General features: G+C 43.5%; 1 protein-coding gene across 2 annotated transcripts in view; it reads right to left on the bottom strand.

The window, feature by feature from the left end:
- CELSR2 (cadherin EGF LAG seven-pass G-type receptor 2) overlaps window positions 1-24,872 on the bottom strand; it is a 126,407-nt gene that overhangs the window by 76,267 nt on the left and 25,268 nt on the right. For both annotated transcript variants that reach the window (XM_042462744.1, XM_042462745.1), the window contains exon 2: window positions 12,695-13,339. In XM_042462744.1, the coding sequence (XP_042318678.1) occupies window positions 12,695-13,339 (645 nt within the window). The remainder of the gene's footprint in view (window positions 1-12,694; window positions 13,340-24,872) is intronic.

Here is a 24,872-nt window from a genome sequence, read left to right as displayed (position 1 = left end):
GCCTTTTGGTGTGGCAGAAGCAGCCACTGGAGGGGTCTGGCGTGAAACCTCGCCCAAGGTAGGCACTCGATCGATGCGATCATCAGGCCCTGTAGGTGAGCGAGTAACCGGAGGCTGGCACGAGACGATCGTAGCACCTGCAGTGTTGACCTCCGGATGGACAGGATCCGGTCGGGGGGAAGGCGGACTGTCCCCGACTTTGTGTCTATTAGGGCTCCTAGGTGGATGATCCTTTGGCTGGGGTGAATGGAGCTCTTCTCCAGATTGATCAGGAAGCCGTGGTCTTCCAGGGACTTGCGTATGGTGGTGGTGTCCCGGATGGCTTGAGTCATTGAAGGGGCCCTGATTAGGAGGTCGTCCAGGTAAGGGTGAACATGGAGACGTTGAGTCCTCCAGTGGGCGACTAGGGCTACCATGACTTTGGTGAATATTCTGGGTGCCGAAGAAAGCCCAAAGGGGAGGGCCCTGTATTGGAAGTGGCGCCTGCCATATCTGAAGTGTAGGAAACACCGGGAGGATGGGTGAATCAGAATATGAAGATAGGCATCCTGTAGGTCTAGAGAAGAGAGAAAGTCTTTGTGGTGAAGGCTGTCCAGAACGGTTTTGAGGGTTTCCATCCTGAATTTTTTCTTGCGGACAAAGCGGTTGACTGCTCGCAGGTTTAGGATAGCCCTCCAAGTTCCGTTTTTCTTTGGTACCAGGAAGAAAGTGGAGTAACACCCTTGACCTTTTTGAGCGTCTGGCACAGGTTCGATGGCATGAATGGCGAGTAGACGATCGATGGCTTCCAGCAGGAGGCGATGTTTGTTGGGGTCGCTGGACTTGGGAGAGGGTATGAACGTGTTGGGGGGAGTGCGATGAAACTCTATCTTGTATCCCCTGCGGATGGTGTCGAGGACCCACTTGTCCGTCGTGGATCGCTCCCAAGCCCTTGCGAATCCCTGGAGTCGGCCTCCTACTGGAGGGGCCCCGTCATGACTGCTGATTATTTTGGGTGGATTTGGAGCCTCCTCCTTTCTTGGGGGAGAAGGGGGGGCGATTTCGCTTGTTGAACTTGTTGTCACCCCATCTGGGCTTGGTGGACCTGGACTCCCTGGTCTGAGATTGAAAGGGGGAGAAGGACCGTGACGATCGAAAGGAAGATCGGTTCCTGAACTGTCTCTTGTCATCTTTCTTTTTTGACGAGGGCAAGGTTTTCTTTTTGTCCTTGCCCTCTATCAGCACTGGTTCGAGGGATTCGCCAAACAATTTAGTCCCTAAGAAGGGAGTAAAGGCCAAGTTCTGTTTGGATCTAGCGTCCACCTGCCAATTTTTGAGCCATAGCTGTCGCCGTACTGCTAGTGCCGCCACCTGGGCCCTGGCGCATTGTTGGACACTGTCCAGGGTGCCATCTGCCCCGAGAGCCAACGACTTGGTGATCTTATTGATGGTTTGTCTAACCTTGGTGTCTGCGTGGGGTAGCAGCTCCAGCAACTCCTTGGCCCACTGTAACGATGCGCGCATCGCTAGAGAGACTGTAGTGGCTGCCCTGATGGCTACCGAAGTGGCTTCGTGTACTTTCTTTATCAGTGTTGGATAGTCCTCCAGCTTGAGGAGTCGCGAGGACATGGGAGCATCACTGGTCGAGTCTCCCTCGTCCTGGGAGAGCTCTCCCTCTTCGGATTCCGAGGCCGCAGAGTCTATGCTGGCCGGAGGACCTTCGTCCTCTGAGGAGTGGGGTGAGGAGGATCGAACTCGCTTGTTGGATTCGACTGCGTATCGGGTCCTCTTGGCTGGGGGGCGATAGGAAAGGAAAGGGCCCGGCCATCCCAGGAGGGGGGGAAAGAGCGGAGGAACAAAGGGGCCGGAGCCCCAGCCCTGCGCTCCGCTAGGCTGGCCCCGCGGGGCGCCGCCGTCGCTCTCTCTTTGGGGGAGCGCAGAGGTGTCTGTGGTCCCCGGCTCCCTGGGGAGGCCCCAGAGAGCAAAGCTGGGCAGGGGGGGATTGGCTTACCTCCTCCCCTGGCGTCCGTCGCGGTGGCGGTAAGGGCTCTCCAGCCTCCAACCCTGGCCGGGTCGGCTGTGGTGCCCTGGGCCCTGCAGTGGGCTGTGAGGGGTCTCCCTCCGCCCGGTGCGGCCCGGCTCCCACTTCTCGTCCTCCATTCGTGGCAAGAGCCTCTGGGCGCGCTTCCGGCAAAGCCGGGGCTTGCCCGGGCTGAGTGGGAGCCCGCTCGCCCGCTGGCCTGGCCTCTTCCTCGCTAGCCATGGGGGGAAAGAGAAAGGCAGAGCAGAAAGGAGGGAAAGGAGGAAAGAAAAGGATTTTTTTTTTAAAGGAGAAAAAGGGGAAAGAAGGTAAAGGTAAGGTACAAGCCAGGCCAAGTCTGGGGGAGCCAATGGAAGATCTTCAGAGAAGCTGAGATGATGCGTCCTACCAGGAGCTAGGCAGGAAGAAGACTGGGGTCTCTGGGGGTCGCTCCGCCCATGGAGGCGGGGCCGGGCCCCGGGTCTCTGTTTGAATTTTTGTCCTGCCTCCAGGAGCCTTACAGGCGGAGCTACCCAACATCAGGATGCTCGGACCCTTCTCTGCTGGGAAATGTAAGACTTGGGTGTGATCCTTGTCATGTCACAGGAGGTAGGCTGTGGTCATCTTACAAGGGTGAAGTTATAAGGGACAGTCAACCACAGATAAGCATCAGCCACAGCCACACAGAGTATGTGTCAGGATCTGAGTCCCTCAAAGTTCTTGCCATGCTTATTAGTCAATTAGGCTTTGCCCGTTTTATTTCATGTTACTGGATGTTGAGATATGTCATGCTGGTGGGTGCTGGCTGAAAGGGAATGGTTATCTATTCTTGTGATGGCTAACAAACAGGAGTACTGGGAACTGCCATGGTCAACTCCATGAGAATGCAAAAGAAATCAACTGGTTTATCTGGGAAAAGAAATGTTTTGCTTTTATAACAAATGGGGTTTGAGGATATGAAAAAGTTTGCTTTGCTTTGTGCTTTTACTACAATGTGTAACTGAATTGCCTCAGTCCTAACAACACTGTCATACTGTGAAGTGCTTTCGTTTCTGAATTAAGCTTGCTGTTAGACACTGAAATTTGGTTCTCTGAGCTAAAGTCAGCCAGTACATGACAGTATTCTATTCATTTAAAACCCACCACATCTAACAAATGATAGATATATAGATATATACACACACGTATCATCAATGCAGAGCTCTCACTCTCGGGGTTTCTCCATCTTGCCCAGAGACGAATGGCCAGGCCCAGATCTGGGGACCCTGTTGCCCACCAAGCTGGGCCCGCCTGTTTCAGCCTCATCTCCCATTTATCTCCCTAACCTCCTCCAAGATGCTGCTTTGCAATGCAAGTTAAAAGACTTCTAATGTAATTGAGATGCCTGTAGGAGGAAATTTTGTGTCATTTTCTTCAGGCGGCATGTGTGAACATGAAGCACAGCAGAGGAACAAGCTGAGAAAAGCACAGAAAAGAAACTGGGCATAAGGTGAGATGATAATCTCCTGCCCTAATTATATTTCTAATCAGGAAGCAGGTACTATTTATCATAATACAATATAAGCTTGAGGGCTTGTGAAAAATACATGATATAGTCTGTAAAAAGGACTATACTAGACAACAAGTGGAATACAGTTGGCTCTCTGTATCCACAGATTTTTTATCCATTAATTCAACCATCCAGTTTGCAAATATTCTATATATATTCCAAAAAGCAAACCTTGATTTTGCCATTTTGTATATGGGACACCATTTTACTATACCATTGTATTTAATAGCACTTGAACATCCATGGATTTTTACATCCATGGGGGGTTTTAGAACCAAAACCCAGTAAGATCCCAAGAGCCCATTGAACATATCAGTTTATATTTTTGAACTAGAAGCAGCAGTAGGCCTCAATATGAACAGGCTGGGCGGGGGGGGGTCATCCAACCCTTCCCCATGTTGTGATCTCACGGGCAATAGCCTGCCAAGGCTGTTCTTTTCTTAAAGAGACAAGCTATCCTTGGCAACAAAGAGTCATTTTATAATATGGCCAGTGGCTTGAGAAATACTCATAAGATTTTGTTTAGACAGTAGCTTAGAAGCTTAATTGTATTGCTCTGGCTATTGTCTATGGCAAAAACATTCTGGTAAAGTATGGAGGCTCTCCACCAAAGCAGCAGTCATGGTTAAAAGTGCTCCCCGATGCACAAAAGGAAGGGACTTTCTAGAGGGTGCTCTGATTTCTTTTAACTGTAGTTTTCAAAACTGCTTTTTATTGTCTTTTAAGTAGAAAAGATCCTAAAGACTAAAGATCTACAGCTGAACACTGAAGTGAGAATCATCCAAGCCACTGTACTTGCTATTGCTGTGTTTTAAATAGTTTTCATATTGTTAATAACTTAATTCTATTTTAACGTTGACCTTCTGCATGTTTTTAATGATGTTGTCATCACTGTAATTGGCTACCTTACAAAGGAGGAAATGATAGACATAAATAAGGCCTATTATTATTATTATTATTATTATTATTATTATTATTATTATTATTCAGCTCAACACCTCCCCGCTGAACCCCCAATGCTTCCTGCTTGAAGGCATGAATAGGCTTCCTTTGCTTTTCTCTCTCATGGCACATTCTTCGGTGGCATCCCATTCTCTGTCCAGGCCCTTTCCCTCCTCCAGCCCCTTCCTCACACCCCTACACACATCTCGCCTACCAACCCACCCCTCCCCACCTCCAACCCTGTGAGGATTTTTCTGAATAGAAGATTTATTCCCAGCCTCTTTCTGGTTCCCTCACCCTAGTGACCAGCTTCAGTTGCCAAGGAAACCAATGTTCTCCCATAGCGCCCCTCCCCAATCTTGAGCAGACAAAGCCCCTCTTCCCCTTCCCCTTCCCCCCATGCTGTCTGCCTCCCCTTCCCCCTCCACCTGCACAGAGAGAGTCAGCCTCCAAAGAGGGAACACATAACACTAGAAATAAAGAGCAACACTGGGGATATGGGACTGGGAGGCATGGGGAGGGGGGCACTAGGTCAACCAGTGAGGTTCATTTGAGCATCTCCTCTCTGCCCAGGCAATATATTTTGGAATTCCCCTTATAAATTGGGCAAAGGAGCATTTCTACTGCCTTTGCAGAGGCCTAGCAATCTGATTATAGACAAAAAAAAATTAACATGTGCTTTATAGACTATAGCAAAGCATTTGACTACATAGATCACGAAAAACTACCGATGGCTCTTAAGGACATGGGAGTGCAACTACACTTGATAGTCCTGCTGAGAAATCTTTACTCAGGACAAGAGGCTGCAGTCCAAATTGAATATGGAGATATAGAATGGTTTCCAATTGGCAAAGGGGTCAGACAAGGCTGCATGCTATCAGCCTACTTGTTCAACTTATATGCAGAATATATACTGCAGAGACCAGGCTTAGACTCAGAAAGAGAAGGAATAAAGACAGGAGGAAGGAATATCAACAATCTAAGATATATGCTGATGACACCATACTACTAGCAGGAAACATCACAGGCATGGAACAATTATTAAAGATCAAAGAAGAAAGGCGGGCTTAATGCTGAACATAAAGAACACAGAAACAATGACCACAGAGAACTTACACACATTCAACCTAGACAATGAAGAAATCAAAATAGTACAAGAGTTCCCAAAGCTTGGATCAAACATCAATCAGAGTGGAGACAGCAGCCAAGAAATCAGAAGAAGACTAGGAATGGGAAGGGCGGCCATGAAACAGCTAGAAAAGATCCTAAAGAGTAAAGATATACCACTCAACACTAAAGTTTGATTAATTCAAGCCACTGCATTCCCCATCACCATGTACAGGTGTGAGAGCATATAAGAAGAAAAGCAACTCATTTGAGATGTGGCGCTGGAGAGGAATGCTAAGGATACTGTGGACAGCCAAAAAGACAAACAAATGGGTCCTTGAACAGAACAGACCTGAACTCTCCCTGTAAGCCAAAATGATCAAACTGTGACTATCATACTTTGGCCACATAATGAGAATGCATGACTCATTAGAAAAGGCAATATTGCTAGAAAAGATAGAGGGTAACAGAAAGAGAGGAAGGCAGCATGCCAGATGGATGGACTGTATTAGGGAGGTCATGGGCATGAATCTGCAGGAACTAGGCAGATCAGCAGAGGACAGGAAGGCTTGGAAATGTCTCACCATGAGTTGGGGTCGACTCAAGGACAGTTAACAACAGCAACAAGCAATCTGCCTTCCTCTGTACCCCAAGTGTGTGCAGCAGGGTGTAGTTATGAGAGAGGGGCAAAGGGGGAGGCAATCCCGCTCCAAATAAGAAATATGTCTCCCCACAAATGAAATTTTCCCTCAGTCCCCAAATTTCTAGCATTGCAGAGTGTGAGACATCCAAAGTTCATTCACACCTAGACATTTTATACTTGCTGTGGTCACGTTCCCTTGGTGACTTTGCCTCCCCTTTTCTCTGGAGCCCTAAACTCTATCGATAAATGCTCTGAAATTTGGGGATTGAAGGAAAATTTCATTGGGAGTGGACTGAATTCTTATTTGGCACCAATATCCTCATCACCCTCCCATGTATACCCACAGCTGCACCCCAAGGGATTTCTTTTTTTCTAGGGAACCTCTTAGTGTCCTTTCTACTAAAAAGTCCCTCATGGTGTCCTTGATGATTTGGGTTCCTCACTTAGAAGACATGGTGCCACTTATAGACTGCCAGAAGGAGCATTCCTTAGAGATGGGCAGGAGTATTCAGGAACAGGGTTGTGTTTGGGTTGAGAAACACAGAAGCATGGATCATGCCCTATCGCCGGTCATCACTCTGATTGGATTGAACAATTTTTTAAATATTGGATTCTGCCAACTCCCATGCATTATGTATAACAATGAGAGTTGTTATGAGAACACTGCAGCCTAAAAGTAGTTTCAGCTAACATTAGTGGTAATGGTACCAGAACTGCTATGCTCAATGTTAGCTGAAACTCCTCAGCAACACAACCTGTTGGACAGGGACATAGCCAGGATTTTGGGAAGGGGGGGATCCTGACTAAGTGCCACCATTATAATGGGTCTTGGGTGCGGCAGCACGCACCATTCATTTTATCTAATGGAGGGGGGGTCCGGACCCCAAGGACCCCCCCCCCCTTGGCTATGTCCCTGTGTTAGAGAGAGCCATATTGGGAAAGAAAAGGACCAGAAAGGAAGTTAAGTAAGCAGATCCCATCATCTCATTGCTCAGATCTACAGCTTCCCCAATATGATTTTGTTTCAAGTAAGGGAAAGTGATAGATGAGAGTGTCCAAAGTCTAGCATCAGCCAGAATGCTGAGAATCACATTCCTAGGAAAAAACAACAAGCAAAATGCCACTGAAGTGAATAGATGATCAATGAAATAATGTAACAGCCAGCTGGTGGCAAACTGACAAAGTTGGAACTGGAAGTGTAAGAATATACTTTGTGCATAAAAGCCTACCTTTTGCTACAAATAATTATTTCTTTGATCTCATTTTATTTATACTCAACCCTTCTCTCAATATGGGACCCACCCACCTAGGCTAAAATGCACTCTCTTCCCCCCATATAGCTCTCTCTCCTTAAACATCCAGGCACTATTTCTAAACACTTATCCCACAGATCACCTGCCCAGATGATCTTTCACCCGTCTCCTCTATTGTTCATTCAGTTTCTCTCTTTATTTCCTTTTCCTTCTCATTAGTCTTCTTCTTCCTTTACCAAAATGCTCAGTTGACTATTCCCTCTACTCATTCTCCTGCCCACCCTCTCCATTTATTTATTTACTATATTTATTATATTTATTTGTATCCCACTCTTTTCCCAGGACTGGGACTCACCTTTGTGCTCTCTCTCTCCCATTTTTGGGATGCAGAGGGAAGCAGTAACCTTGCCTTAAATGTTGTTTTCCCTATTCCATAGAGCTATCTACAAACCCTGTAGAGAAATTAATATGGTACTTCAACATGGCTGCAGCTTCCTCTTTTCTGGTTAGAGAATTCTGCCATCTAGTGACTAAAGATGGTGCTGCAGGTTCAAGTAACTAATATTAATTAATCCATTAAAAATAACTAAGGAGCAGCGGGACGCCAATCCTTTCCTAGCTGGATCAGGCCTGCAGCAACTTCACATTGTGGCCTCAATGCAGCCTTTCAAAGGTGCAAAAAGGAGCCACAAAAAAAAGCTTGAAAGGGCACCATAGCCACGTTGCCTTGGCTATATGACGCTCCTTTGGCACAGTGTTGTATGGACGCAGCGCCAGAGGAGCGCCATGATGCCATACGCTGTGTGGAGTGGCATGCAGTGTCAGGGCAGCAAGGGGAGGTGAGTTGGACGTGCATCGTGAGGATGATACGCCCTGACTCAGCCCCCACGCCAACCTTAATGGCTGGTGTGTACAGGGCCTAAGATATACATCCCTAGAATCCACTTAATATGGATGCCAAGCTGCGGGTGTCTAGATTTCAGTCTTGGAGCTATGATAGAGACAAAGAAACAGAAAGATTCTTTTATTAGTATAGATGCTGGAGAGTTTATAACTAATATTTTCAGTTTCAAGAAGGAATGCTCAAATAGGCCTACATAAATAAAACATATTAATAACAAACAACAAGTTCCCTTACAGCCTTACATGAAGACAGAGTAAGTCATTACTCTCTACTGGTATAAACTGTAGCCCAATTGACATCAATAAGGCCTTACTTGGAGCCTGTTAAGCAAAAGCTTTAGATCAAATCATAGTTGGCAAACTGCTGTTTATAGTTTTGAGGCCTTACAAAAGAACCTGGAAAACTACAGTCTTTTAGATCAGTTAATCCCAAGGAAATTACGCTATGCCTCAAATGACTTGATGGAGAGGGTACAAGGGAAAGCCAACTGATTGAATGGGTGAGCCAGATGATGTGGGGGAGCAAGCGTGGGAGAAGGGGATTTTAGTCTAGATGATTATTATGGAGAAAGAGGATATGGGATTTTTGAACAGACAAGATGGTGAGGATTAGTACCAAAGCTGGAGTTGCTGTTGGAGCTGGGTGTGTAGTCAGACCAGCAGCTGAAGTCCAGTTCCCCTTTCTGCTTCATTTGCCTAGTGTGGATAGAAGGGTCATCCCTGCAAGTTTTATGGGGAAAATTGTTTCTCAGATTTTAAAAATGAACCTTTAAAACACAGAATCAAATGCAACCATGACACCTGACACTGATACCTATGGAATTTGGCTGCATTCACACCTGTAGAATGTACCTTTTCTGTTGAACTCGTGGCCAGAGCATATGAGGACCACTTTCTAGCTAACTTTTTGAAGCAAGAGAAATGATGACAATCTATCTTCCTGACTTAGATATTCTGGCCTTTCCCCCTCAAACCCCTGAGCCAGTGGATTTGCCCCCTTTTCTGGTTTTAGAGCAAGAGTGGGCAAAGAATAGCTCAAATGCCACATATGGCCCCAAGGATATTTTGGGGGGATTTGCACCCATACAAAAATTATTCTAGTTATGTCCCAGCAGCTTCTGGGGGCACACTGATCCAACTCAGCATGCCCCCCACCCCTTTGGCCTCTTTGGGTTTGTTTTAAACAAGGATTGGGATTCAAAACCAGAAATAACAGAAAGTCACCTGCATTTGGCAGGGGGAAGCCTCTCTGGACAGAAAAGAAAGGAAAAGAAAAAATTGCCATGTGGGGATAAAAAAAGGTGAAAATATTGGGAAGGGGTTGGCCCTCCAGCCTCTTAGGGGAGCTGATGCAGCTCCAGCCTGGAAGTCAGCCATTTTTGTTTACATCACAGAAGGACAACCACTGATAATGCAAGATAGAAAGTGACTGGGTGAAAGTAACGTCTCAGTTTGCAAATAAAAGTAGCCGCATGTGACTACCATGGGCCTGGATACATTTTTAACATTATATGTCACCACTCCAAAATAAATGTCTAGCTCAGTTTGCAAATAACATGAAATAAATAACCTACTCTACATGAGGAAGTGTGCTGCCATAGCCCCTTTGTAAAATGCATTCTTTGTATGTCTGTTGTTGTTACTTGCCATCAAATCAGCATTGACTTATGGTGATACTATCAATGAAAGACCTCTAACCCAATGCATTTCAGCCTTGTCACCAATTAGCTTTTTTCAGGGGTTTTTACCAGAAATTTCTGGAGTTGCACTCTGTACCCTCAACAAAGTGGACACTCTGAATATTGCCTTCCTCCTAATACTCAGTGTTTACTTTGGGCTTTATCACATGCAACTTTTAAGCCACAGTTCCCACAGGAAGGAAATAGCATCAGCAACACTGATTGCACAACACCACTTCCATCCCATAGCTGCCCAGTCCCTGACCTGTGTCTTTTCATTCATAGAGGAAAGCTGTGAATTAAATGCAACTTCTTTGCAAACTTGCAAATCACTAACCAGACTGAACCAATGTGGCAAAGCCATGTCCAACTCAGGTGTATGTGAACTTAACTTCAGAGTGGCTTGAGAAAAAGCAGTTTCATTGTAAATACACATAGCCATGTGGCAGGAGATGCACAATTTGTTTCTATTTTTGCTTACTGTCACTCTTTTCTTCTGGCATTTTGAGGTTAACAGACACAAGTTTAAGGCCTGTATTAATAAAAATTAATAAAGGTGTGGGACAGACTGCCCCAAAAGGTGGCTTTTTTTCCTCCAGAGGGACGCTGCAGCCGCCAAACCGCACGGCATCTATCCAAAGTAAAAAGAACCCAGAGAAACCAGGTTCTTTTTATGCTGCCGGGAGGACGTAACAAGTACACCAATGGTGCACTCATTACATAAGCGACAAACAGCAACCTGTGGATGCTGCGTGTTGCTTACATCAAAATGGCTGCACCCGTGTGGATGGAATGCCGCCATTACTATGCCACCAGCACATACTAGGGTTAGGGATCGTGCGGTTGGTGCGCAGTCCCTAACTCTAAAATCAGCACATTTGACTTGTCTGTTCCAGGCCAAAAGTAATGTCAGAAGGAGACTTCAGTCTCTAGATTAGTCAACTCCATTCCAACTCCATTGACCAATCAGGACAAGCAGTTATATGGGGTGGGGAACCAATAATGGAAACTACAAGTTCTGAAGATTCCAAGCATGAAGCCCAAAAGAAAGAGAGACACAAGCAGTGAGACACATGCAAACCCACACTGGACTAGTTTCCTGTTACTTTTATCTCACAGTAATATGTGAGAGGTCAAGAGAGGAAAACAGCTTAATGTCCTTACTGGGAAAGCTATCAGTGAATCAGTAGTGAGCCTGCCATTGTCCAGACTTTTGTGAAGAGAAATTTGCCTGAGCTGAAGCACAAACAACAGGCCATTCATATTCTGACCACTGCATCTGTTGTATCGCCAATACAACAGAGCAGCAGGAATCAAATAGCAATACTACCTCAGCACCAAGCCAGGCTCTTCTATGCTAAGCATGCTAGTCCCAGAGAACAGTTTTCCATTCCAGTTAGCATTACAGCATCAAGGAGAGATCATCTATCTCCCTAAGATACAAAGCAGAGACCCATCCAAGAAAAACTTGCTGCTCTTTTTTCAAAGTGTTCCTATGTAGCCCAACACTATACACCAGAACACATTCAACATCCAATTGCCCAAAGAAAACTAACTTCACCCCACCTTAATAGAAGTCCGCCTGCTCTTGTGCAAACCAGAGCAAAGCAAGTAATTCCACCAGAAACACAGACATTGGCACAGAACACAAAAGGAAAAGAGACAGGTGAAAGAATTGCTATATATCGTCTACAATTTCACATGATTACTGCCTGCAGATATGAAGACAAGCCTCAAAGCACATGGTGTACATCTGGAAGCTGGAAGGTGTATGGGTGGGGCTGCATATCACTACTTCTAATGGCCAGGTGATGACCAGCACATACTGTGCCATACTACCAAGTGGACCTTTGAAGTTCCTCAGTCATGAAGCACATCATGAGGCAGGCACTGGGCAAAATTGCAATCTTCAACCTAACAGATCACACTGAGCATAACTGAGATATGAGTGTTTTTTGAAAAGCAGCTGTGCACTAAAAGAAACTAGAGAGATCACAAAGACAATACGTCCAGGCAGCATGTCCTTACTGGCCATTTGGAGGGGACCCTCCAAAAAGGGTAGTATGTGCAAGTTTTTGAAATAATCAGAATTCCTCCTCAGGTAAGTGCTTCAGAGAAAAGGAAATGAGTTCATATTCAAGTCATTATATCTGCACAATATTCTGAAACTGCAACCATAGAAGCCACAGGAAGCAGATTTTTAATAGCTCTCCCCCCCGTACCCCTAGAAGTAGGCCGCATGAAACAATAAATGAATAACCACACCACACACTAGGACTTCATTTGACCACCTATAGACCTTCCCTCATTCATTCCATCTCAGGACAGCATGAAGACAATATACCTTCAAAATTAAGTCAGTTTTCTTTTTTCCTTTCAGTACCCCACCTCAACATGTTTTTTAATGACATCTTTCCTGAAGGAGGTATCTGGAACCCTCAGAAGGCCTTACACTTTTTTGGGCCATTTTGGCCACAATAATAATAAAGTTATTAGTGACACTGATACACATTCTTCAAATAAATGAGGCAAAGATTTCAGATGTCCAGAGCAGTGTCACTAGAACCCACTAGACAGCTCCCTCCTTTGATTAGCATTTTTCTGCCAACCAACACTCACCAGTGTAGCCCTCTTGACACTCGCAGGTATATCCTCCTTCACGGCTTCGGCAGTGTCCATTGTTGCCACAGGGGTTAGAATAACAGAGGTCAATCTCAGTTTCACAGTAGTCTCCAGTGAAGCCAAGTGGGCAACGGCAACGCAGACCATTGACAGGGTGGATAGGACGGAAAAGAATGGTGTCAGAGGCAATGAAGGGCGCCGAGCTGTCAAACTTCAGCACTGAAACACAGCGCATGTAATTCTCACAGGGCTCCCGCAAGCAAATGTTGTCGTCAAAGGGCAGAACTCTTTGCTCTGAAATGGCAGCCAAAAGTGTGCGATTGAGGTACAGCCGCTCCTGCAGGTCCTCTGAAGGAATATAGCGTCCCCCATGGACCCCATCTGGCAACAATACTGACAAGCTGACGTTGAGGATCTGAGCAGCCTGCACATCCGTGTCATTCTGGATGTTAAAAAGGACAACGTGGTCACGGGGAGCAGACAGAACCATTGCCACCCCTTCAAGGAAGAGGGCCAGCAGTGGTGAAAGGAAACGCTCCTGAGACATGTTCTCCAGACGCAGGGTGATACTGTTAGTCAGCATCTCATCCGTGATGACGGTCACCTGGAGTGTGCATTGAGCAGCCACACTATGGATTCCATCTGCAGAAAGGCAGGAGAGAACAAGTTAAATACTGATTTCATAATACAAGGAAGAGAAGGGTGTAGAGGCCAGTTTGTAGAAGCAACGTCCAAGTGTATGCCTCCTATGGAAGGAGTAGGAATGAACAGACTTGGCTTCCATTAAAATGGAGTAGGAGATGCATAAACAGACTGAGTGCTCTTCCCTTGGTAGAAGAGGAAACTGGCATAAACAGTTCCCTGATCTCAACCTGGCTATCCCTGGTCCATTATGAATTAAATGACTTGAAGGCACACAACAACAAACACCCTTCAACAAAAAAGGAGGCGACTAAGTCTAGATAGTCACTACAGATCAATTTCCAAAGGGTGAATGTGTTGCAACAGAAACAACAATGAGTCCTGGCCATAAAGACTAATGTATTTATTATAATGTAAGTTTTTATAGAAACACTCCATCACATGTGCAAAGTGTTGTGCACAACTACAAGTAAGAATACAATATACATCGCTGTGCACAGAGGTGGGAAAATTGTCAACAGTGAAGTGAATGGGAAATTAAATGAAGACTTACATCATTAATAAGCCAACCTCTGTATTATTGGAGCACCAATAAACAAAATAAAATATTCTCAGAATCCTCAGGCTATTGTGCATCTCAGCAGCATGTTTGCCACATTTATTCAAACACTTCAGTGCCCTTCGAACATTCCAGGAATGCCTCCAAAGAAAACTGTGCTGGCCCGTCTTTAGTTGTATCACATGATCCAATTCTTTTAAAAAACAAACAAAATGTAATATAAGGAATCAACTAATACCAACTTCCCTGAAGAGTAACTTTCAAGGAGTATAGCCACCTTTCACTCTTTGCAACCACAGTGCACCGATTTGCTACTTGTTCATCACTATTTTATACTGTTAGCCATTCATGCCTGCAAGTAGAGGGCTCACACTTCTTCCCTTGTGTTCCATACATTTCTCACTGTCTAATTCTTGCTATTGTGACCTGCTCCCATTATCCAACTGCCATCTCATTAATGAGACTCCTCCTGCTAGAGGAACTGAGGGGCCCCTATCTTCTGCAAGAGGTCAGAATCATTAATAAGATGGCTAAGGGAGAGGGAACAGAAGCAGTTTTCTCAGAGCAACTCTATGGCAGAGCAAGAAAGAGAACTTCAAAGTATTTTCACTGTTTGCAGCCCAAACCTTCATAAGACATCTGTATTTCGACTTTTCTTTTGGTCTAGCCCGAGATCCACTTATGGATCAGAAACTCTACTGGTTGTGCCACTGAATTACTGTACCTTTATTGGAATATAGACAAAAGAAATATGACCCTGTTGTTTCACCAGAGCTAGCTGGCTATACACGATACTGTCAAATCATGATATTCTTCTGTACCAATGAATATCTGTATGCTGGGTATAGGTGGCACTACATGGCTAAAGGTTCAATTCTGCCAGGTGGCAATTTCACAAAATATCATTACTCCAAAGAATTTTCCACCGCAGGGAGTGGGGAGAGCTATGTTAACCTGCTACAGTAAAAGTAACAAAGAGTCTTGATGTGTCTCAAAGATAACAGTTTATTTGGCGTAAAACATGTTAATCTTCAGGGTGCCACAGAACTCTGTGGTTCATGACTTCAAGGAATGAGATGAGATGTGCTGATTACAACTTCTTTTCTCTCAGTGAGGTATCAGAATTCCTGAACAGCTGCTGGGAAGCAGTGATTCCTCATACTAACAAGCAGTGAGAATTTTATTCCAGTTTGTTTTTCATGAGAACTTCTTGTTTCAATTCTAATTTGTATTAGACTTGGCAAACTCCAAATTGGGATAGAAAGAATTTGAGATTTTAAAATTTCAAATGTGGGAGCAACAAAAACAAAAACAAAAATATTCAGGGCTCTGAGTGACTAATTCTTGAAAGTATGGGTTCAAATCCCTTTGTATTCAACCATGTAAGTAATAAGTCTTGTTAGTATTGCCACCTGTTGTTTTTTTTTTCTGAGAGGTTCCTCATCTTTAACATCCAAGAGCCAACACAGTGTAGTCGTTTGACCATTGGATTACAACTTTGGTGAACAGGGTTCAAATACCCACTAGGCAATGAAAACCCACTGGGTGATTTTGGGCAGGTCACACTCTCACAGCCTCAGAAGAAGGCAAAGAGACCCCTCCCAAAAAATCTTGCCAAGAAAACACCATGAAGGATTCAACTTAGGGATGCTACAAATTAGGAATGATTTGAAGGCACACAACAACAATGGCAAATAGATACAACACGGACTTCTCCCTGCCATGGATGGCCATATCATTTTATTTTGACTAGTACAATGGGGGTGAATTTTCTTTGAGGTCATTTTTGAACAATTTACAATGGGTTCAAAGTATGTACTTGGAAAGAGAAATCACTTCTTATTTTAAAAAATCAAGCAGCACAAACAGGTTTGCCCATTACCAGCAATGTTGGGCAAAAAGCCAAAAAAGAAAAAAGAAAATGAAAATGAAATTTACTCCACATAGGACTTAATCACACAGGGCAAATTGCGTGAAAATCATTCGATCATGATTAACATTTTCACACACATCACGATTAAAGAGGCATTGTCCTGGGAATAAACAGGCAATAAACAGCAACAAATCATTCACGGGATTTGTTGCTGTTTATTGCCTGTTTATTCCCAGGATATTGGCACTTTAATAACAATGTAGTGTGAAAATGTTAATCGTGCTTGCATGATTTTCATTGTTTAAACCTCCAATTTTCTCTGTGTAATAAAGTCCATAGTTCTGTAGATTGTTGTTGTTGTTGCTGCTGCTGCTATATGCTTTCAAGCCATTTTTTACTTTTGGCAACCCTAAGATGAAACTTTCACAGGGTTTACTGAGGTTGAGAGTATGTGACTTGCCCAAGATCATCTTGTGGGTTTCAATAGCTGAGTGGGGTCTCCGGAATCATAGTCCTGTGCTCAATTCAGACCAGCTTCTTACTGTAGCAGATAGAGTAGGTTTATACCCGGGAACCATCACTTTGATGCTGAACTTTCTAAAATATCAAAATGCTGAGGCCAAATCCAATGAAAGCACAGGTCCTCCAAAAGAAGCACCTGTGAGAGTGGAACAAAGGCAGGAAAGATGGCTCATGTTTGTGTCCAGTGTTTTGGTTCAAGCAGTGAGAAAGCAGAGAGGGAAAACAAGTGAAATGCTTGATCAGGAAGCAGGAGGAGGAAACTCAGGTCATCCTGTTATTAGCCACAAAGTTGAAGCCACCCAGCAACTGCCCACTAAAAACTGAAAGTGATTTACAATGCAGAATTGGCATGGTCCCAAACAACATTTCACACACAAGAACAGGAATACCATAAACAGACACATACATGCCCACATTCTGTTGTGGCAGACCCAATACTCTCCCGAGATGTTCGTGCATGGAATGCAATCTTCTGGATGATTTGAAACCAGAACAACCTTTCCCTTTACACTAACAACCCACAACCATCCCTCCCTAGATTTGTAACAGAAAATAGAGATACCACAGCCATTCCAGTCTCCTGCTTGGGAGAGCTTTCAAGTTAAGAGGGTAAACCCATGCTTAGGATTTATTCTTAAACCCAAGCAGCTGGCTATTCAGCCAGATGTTGGTGATGAACTATGAGTAATGCTTCTTTGAGGCATATGGCATGGTTATGCTCTGTGATGGTTTCCTTTTGGTGAAAAGTTATGATGTGCATTAATCTTATTTTAGAACAAATCCTTGATAGGCACAGATGTTTGTATACTGTTAAATGATGTTCCCAAGAAGTGAAGTTTAACAGATGGACACCACAAATTGACTCTTTATGCCTGTATAGTTGCAAAAAGACTTGCAGTTAAGGGTTGTCAGGTCTCAGGACCTGGCCCTGATTCTTACAGCCTAGGCATTCTTTGCCAGTTCTCAGAGTAGGGGGAGGAATTTCAGAGCAAGAATGCTGTCTAAGTAAGCATATATGCATTTGTTAGACTTGGTGTTTTTACTTAAATGTGATACTCTGTACAGTGATGGTTAATGCTTAAGACATCATGCTTAATGTCATCACCAAAGGAGGCCCTTTTTAACATAACCCTTACAGCATCACCAAGACTCACCACCGATGACATAACAAGAGGTTGTTTTCCTAGTCTCAGTTTTTGGCTCTGAAATCTTAGGGCCTGTGATAGACCTGGCAATCTCTCTTGTAGTTCAATGTTGAAAGAAAAAAAAACATTCACTATCTATCATTCAGTAGGATGAAGCTCTCACTGTATTATTTATGCTTGACTATGTATCCTGTAGTCATCACTTCCATCTGGGCATTAAAATACACCCATAGAATGGCATTATGTTATGGGTAATCCTGATGGCCCCAGAGGTTCCCTCCATTCCTGGAAATTTCCAGGAAATGATTATTCTCCTTTAAAAGCAAGCATGATCCCTGCCCTTTGTTTTAATCCAAAATTACATTTTTTTGGACACTCATTTTTAGGGGTGATGCAACTTATGGAAAGTCTGGGTGGGAAAAATGGCCCCAAACCCATTAAACCTGCCAAGCCCTAATCTATAGGACTTAACCTATACACATAATCAACTATTGTGTAACCCTTATTAATGTCATTGTGAATGGCTTTACTTTCTTTGGTCTCCTTTTATAGAGTCTGCTTTTATTTTTGTTGTTGTTGTATTACCATTAAAAATAAATAAATAAACCAAGCTTTCTCTCATTCTCTCTCTCTTAATCTCCTCCTTCTACAGGTAAGCTCCTTGTGGATGAGACTTTTCTTTTTCCTTGCACACCTCAGTAAAGCACACAGAAAAGACAATGTACAGTGGACCCTTGTTATACGCTGGGGTTTGGTTCCAAGATCCCCCGTGGATAACAAAAGCTGTGGATGCTCAAGACCCATTAAATATAATGGCATAGCAAAATGGTGTCCCTTATAAAAAATGAAAAATCAAGGTTTGACATTTTAAATTTATACTTTTTTTTAACATTTTGAAATCGTGGATGCTTGAATCCATGTATAAAAAATCCATGTATAAGAAGGTCCAACTGTAATTATAGCAGCAGCAGCTGTTGCTGCTGCTGCTGCTGCCACTACAATAATCACACCCAAAGGCTGGCAAATACAAATACAAGCTGGAATAAAGCTGTTTCTGCAGATGTGGTGAACTGTCCATGGCATGTAATTCCTGGAGTGTTCATTCCCATGATAATCTATTAAAGCACAATGAATGCAAAACCATTTCCCCAGCCTCCCTTTATATGCTGTACGCACACACAGAGGCCCCTCCTCACAGCTTCAGTTCACCACTGGGGGACCAGTTTCCAGTCCAGTCCATTACATATCCTAGTACAATCCAGTCCAAAACAGAATGCAAAGAGAACTAAAGATAATGCCACCCAAAACAAGGAAAAGAGATATCCAGGTAAACCCTGGGAATCATACTTCTTCCCTGTCCCACAGCTGAAGAGAGAAAATCTAGATATTGCCAGCCCTAGACAGTATTGGTGGGCTTTTCCTCCTTTTTCCCCCTCCCCATACTTTCAGAGTGAGTTGCAGTTGATCTTATTTAGTCTTCTAGTTCAGTGAAATGCTATTAATAATTAACTGCCTTAATCTGAGCAATGGCAGGAATCCGGTGCTTGAGTAGATGCCAGGAGCCGTGACTGGTAACGATTTGTGGCACCCCCACACTGAGGAATTCCCTTGGGAAAGTGCCTCAACTCCCACCCAGCTTCAGTGAAAGGCACTTTGGTTACATTTTACATTTAACTGCACTTGAATCATAGAGTTGGAAGAAACCTCAAGGGGCATCCAGTCCAACTGCCTGCCATGCAGGAACACACAATCAAAGCACCCCTGGCACCCCTGTTTAAACTTGCTGAAAAATCAAAAGCACATAGAATTGGTTCTTAGGGCCCATTTCAGAGGTATAGCTAAGTTGGGGCAGAACTGCAGCACAGAAGGTAAAGCTGCATCCTTTCCTCCAGAAAGTTAGCCTTTTACTGCTAGGAATCAATAGGGCTTTAAAACCCAAATGGAAATCCACTCTTGCCCCTATTATTACTGTGGTGCCCTTATAGCACAATGCTATACATGTCTACTCAGAAGCAGGCCTCCTCTGTTAATCCCAAATTCACATTTTTATTAGGAACAAGCAAAGTGAGCACAATTTAGAGTTCTGTAGAACAATACTGCTCAAAGTGGTGGTCTGTGCGAGCTACTGGCTGCCAGTGCACAGTACATTTGCAGGAAACTATGCAAATAGTGATAATAACACACTACAAATATACAAATTCCTCACACATTGAGGAGGAAATGGCTACTCTGTCACATCCCTGAAAAGCACTGCTTTAGAACTCTTTATCAGGCTAGAAGTAAATTGTTTCTGGAAAACTTAACAGTACTTCTCATCTTTCCATTCAGGATCTCAGAGAACGTGGGTAGTGGTGGCTATGTTCCATACTTTACAGGAGTTAGTTCTTTGTTTGAAGGCTTCCCCTGTTTGAAAGACTGTCCAGACAAAAAACCATAAGAAGTGAGTACAGTCAGCACCTGGACAGCAAACACTTCATGCAGATAAGTTATCTCCTCAACATGCATGTTCCTCAGTAGGGTGAGATGTGTGACATTTCTTGAGCAATTCTAGTGATTATTTCTAAATTTTCATTTATAAATATAAATAAGTACATCCAAATATTATACAAATTTACACCCTCTTTTGTCTGCTTGGTAGGCTTCAGAATTACAACCTTAACCATGGGTTAAACAATGATCCCAGTTTCCAGTGAGCTTATTTCTGACTCACCAGAGAAAGTAATGCCGCTTCCTTCTCATGGGGAAGACATGTAGGGGTCTTGGTGCCACACCTTTGGAAGGGAGGAAATGGTCACAATCAAATAATCTCTGATTGTTGTTAACTGCCTTTAAGATGACTTTAATTTATGGTGACCCTATGAATGAGAGACCTCCAAGTCATCCTATTATGAACAATCCTGCTTAGGTCTTGCAGACTGAAGAGCTGTGGCTTCCTTGGTTGAGTCTATCCATCAGGAATGCAATCTCTTGTCTTTCTAGCGGTATCCACAGAACTCAGTCCATGGTATCTGCAGAACTCTACACCACCACTACATCTCAAATGAACTGATTTTCTTCCTATCTGCTTTCTTTATCTTTCACAATCATATACATACATATATATGTATACACACACACACACACACATATTGAAATATGATGGTATGAACCATTCTAACTTTAGTATTCAGTGATATTTCTTTACACTTCAGGATCTAGTTCTTTCATAGCTGCCCTTCTAAGTCCTAATCTTCTTCTGATTTCTTGACCACCATCGTCACTCTGATTAACGATAGAGCCAAGTTATGAAAAATCTTTAACTATTTCAGTTTCTTCATCAACTGCTTTTAAATAACTTAAATAACTCATCTGTCATTATTATTTTTGTTCTCTCAATGTCTAATTTTAAAAAAATCTTTTAAGTGATTATTTACCAATTTCACTTCCCACCATTTACTGACTTCACATTATATTTAACTACAAATCCTGTAATATTTATCTGCCGATTTTTGGCTTGCATAATTGTCCCAGTGGTTGGAGTGCAGGATATATATATATATATACACACACACACACACACACACACACACACACACACACACTTATCATAACTCACAAAGATGCTTCAGAATACTGTATCAATTCCAGAAGGCAATTAACAGAAACTAGCAGTGACAGACTTTCATACATTACTTTACACAACCACAAAGGATTCATGTTTTGGGATTGGGGGCAGGGCTGGCTTATGGCACTGAATGTGTGGGCTGTGGATCACTTGGATTAAATGGCCAGAAGCAGAGAGGGATCCCCCAGGAGGGAAGAGACTAGTCCAGATTCCAGTTTATAACAATTTACAATGAGCAGAAGCCTAGGGCAGTACTTTGCAGGGAAATACTCCATCAATCATTCATCACAGAAAATCCCACCTGGACCCCAAAAGACATAAATGGAACTCAGTGACTTGCTCAAGAAAAGTGGCAAAGACAGAAGCTATTGATTAGCAGAAGGAGAAATGGTCAATGAAGAAAGCTTCAATGGTGGCAAAGACAACATTGGTCCTGCTGCATGGAGGAGGAAGGAACTAAACAGTTTAGATGGGTTGCTCTTGATCGTTTCACAATACTTCCCCAGGATAAGAGCTGCTGTGTTCTTCCTACCCATCTCTCCAATTTTATTCATGGTGAAAAGAACAGGGCCTATCATCAGCAAACACTCTGAGTCAACCTTCCGCAACCTGGTGGCCTCAAGCTGTGTTAGACAACAACTCCCAGTGATAAATGTGGATGATTAGATTTGTACTCCTCCAGCCCATAAGGAGGGCTGGTGAAAAGGGGAAGTCTGTTGTAGACCACAGCAGATGCTCTTCTTTACCTAGCTTCAGATAACTTATTGGAAGGCAACCTGAGCTACCAAGTGCTTCACGCTAGATAATGGCTGCTGTACAGATGAGTTTGTTTGCTCCATGCCAAGAGCACCAATCTCCCCTTCTCTTGTGGAACTAAACTCTGCTAGTGACAGCCTGCTGGATTTTTATCCCTCACCTTGCATTTGTAAACATATGAACAACACCCTGATAATAAGCAAATGCCACCAGAGAATTTTAGTTGGTGTATAAACATGCCAACACTGTAGTAACTCTGCTGAGCCAACTAATGTTAATTATAATGCTAACACCATCGGCAATAGTAATTAAGTTTTGTTGCCCTTTGAAAACAATCTCGCTGAATTGTTTAATGAATATTTCTGCTTAGCAAGGGAGGAAAAATGAGAGCTTCTGAAGTGCACAGAATGTGCACCACCTGACCAGGGATGGGAAACTCCCTCCTCCTCTCCTACAGTTTCCCAGACTGTCTAATTAACAAGCTGCACTGGAAAGCCAGTTAACACTCTTTCTGCTGAATGAGTTAAGTTCTTGGGCATCTCAGACATGGAAAAGGTGAGCACTCCAAATGACTAGGTAGCAAAATCCATGATGAATGAATTTTGGACCAACTAAAGCTAACTATAGTCAGCCCTCCATATCCATGGTGTCTCCATTCATGGATTCCACTAGCCACAGCTTGTGCATGCGTGCGCGCGCGCACACGCACACACACACACGTTCCTAAAAAGAAAACTTTGATTTTGCTATTTTATATAAGGAACACCATTTTACTATGCCATTGTACATAATGGGACTTGAGCATCCATGGATTTTGGTATCCACATGGGATCCTAGAACCAAACCCAGATACCAAAAATCCACTATATGAGAGCCAGCCAGGTGTAGCAGTTTGAGCACTGGACTAGGACTCTTTAAGTTCAGAATCTCTGCTCAACCATTGAAAACCACTTGTCACCTTGGGCAAGCCACACTCTCTCCATCTGAGAAGGCAATAGAAAACTTTTCTTGCCAAGGAAATGCCATGATAGAGTTGCCATAAGTTGGATTTGATTTTGAAGACACATAACAATAGCAACCATGCTAACAGTATATTTACATTCTACTGAGAGCCCACCACACCTACACTCCTTTGCTTGACTTTTGCCCAAGGTGAATGCTTTCCATTTTCCCAGCTGCTGGTATAAAGATGGCTTTAACCATACAGTGGATAGCCTGATTAACAACCATTGGTTAGTCATGGGATTTAGGCCAATGACAATGGAAGTCCAAAATTCACTTTTGGTTTATGTACAGAAGACCTGATGTACTACAAAACAGCTAAGAATAGTACACTACCAATTGTTTTTAGGGTCTAATGTATCTTTCTATAAGAGATCCATCCAGAGAGAACACCTCATGAATGTTCTCATGAGAGGACACCCTGAGATCATAATCACAACAAGCATTTTCTTTAGCTAGGGTCATATGACCCCTCCCTTATAAAACCTATAAAGACCAATTCTCACTGGGTTTCAGGCTACTACAGTACTTGCCTCTCAGAGTATCTGCAAAATAACCCTATGAAAAAGTAGACCAAACAACTTTTCCTCTCATAGTTGCCAGCCTTTGAGACTTGCACTCTGCCTATGACCCACAAGACTGGCCTCTGCTGAACTGTCTTGTTAATGGAACTCCTGCTGCTGGAGAACAAAGGTGAAATTGAATTCTCTATTATACTACCCCCTCCTTTCAGGAAAAGATGGCTGTCTCACCACAGCCTCAGTGTCTCTATGGCAACTATTGCTAACAAAGCATCTAGTAGGGCTGTACTTTTTCTTCAGACATAAAAACGAAAAGAGGCGTAGCTGCAATGCCAGATGCAGTATGCAAAATGTCTATGACAAAAAGGAGAATATGAGCTGGTATAGGGCAGGGAAACAATGGCTCACCGGACAATTTACACGATAATGACATATGGGTTACATGATTAAGAAAATCAGAATATCCTCAAACTACTTGGTCCTAGACTGGAGAGTGATTCCAATTATCCTTATGCATATAATGAAGAAACTGGATGTTCTCTGTGTTTGGGAATCGCCCAATGTGCAAGTACCTGTAAAGTAGTTTATTGCTCAATGCCCACACTTGGTAAGGTAGAAGGCAGTAGGAAAAGACGAAGACCACATTCTAAATGGATAGATTAAATCAAGGAAGCCATGTCTCTGAGTCTGCAAGACCTGAGCAGTGCTGTTGATGACAAAGTGACTCAGAGGTCTCTCATTCATAAGGTCACTATAAGTCAAACTCAACTTGATGGCTGTTAATAGCAACTGTAGTACAGCCAGATGTTCATCCCTAGCTTCCTGAATTTTTATATCCAGAGTGGGGAATATATGGTCCTCCCAGATGTTGTGGGATGGCAGCTCCCAGCACCCCTAACCAGTATAGCCAATGGTGAGGGCGAGTGGAATTATAATCCAACAATCTCCAGTGAGCAACCAATTCCCTATCCCTGTCCTGCATAAATAGATAAAGGCTTTTACTTTTTAAGATCAAAGCATGTATCACACGTGAATTATTAGGAAACCTATTCTGAAGTATACTGAAGATACAAACCACCATGCATTTTGAGATATCCTGTCTGATTTTGGAAGCTCAACAGGGTCACCTCTGGTTAATACTTGGATGGGAGACCACCAACAAATACCAGGTGCTGTAGACATATTTCAGAGGAAGGAATTATCAAAACACTTCTGAGTATTCGTTGCCTAAGAAAACCCTATGAAATTTATGGTGCTGCCATAAGTCGACAGGCAACACACAAGAAAATGCAAGCTTTGTCAGGAAGCAGCATACAACAGATTAATTCTTTTCACAAAAACAGAGGTGAATGGGACCAAAAGGCCATGCATTCCAAATTTCTGCCCAACATGGTAGACCAACCAACTCTCCCACCAGCCTCCATAAATGAGCCAATGCAGTCTAGAAGGAGGTATGTCACAAACAATGGGCAGGTAAGCCATAGAAAAGGTGCCCGCAGAGCACACAACTCCTTTGTAAGCAACTGATTCGTAATTCATGACTTCATAACA

The sequence above is a fragment of the Sceloporus undulatus genome, chromosome 4 (genome assembly GCF_019175285.1).
Source record: "Sceloporus undulatus isolate JIND9_A2432 ecotype Alabama chromosome 4, SceUnd_v1.1, whole genome shotgun sequence".
NCBI classification, from domain to species: domain Eukaryota; kingdom Metazoa; phylum Chordata; class Lepidosauria; order Squamata; family Phrynosomatidae; genus Sceloporus; species Sceloporus undulatus.
This window is presented reverse-complemented; position numbering and strand designations above follow the sequence as displayed.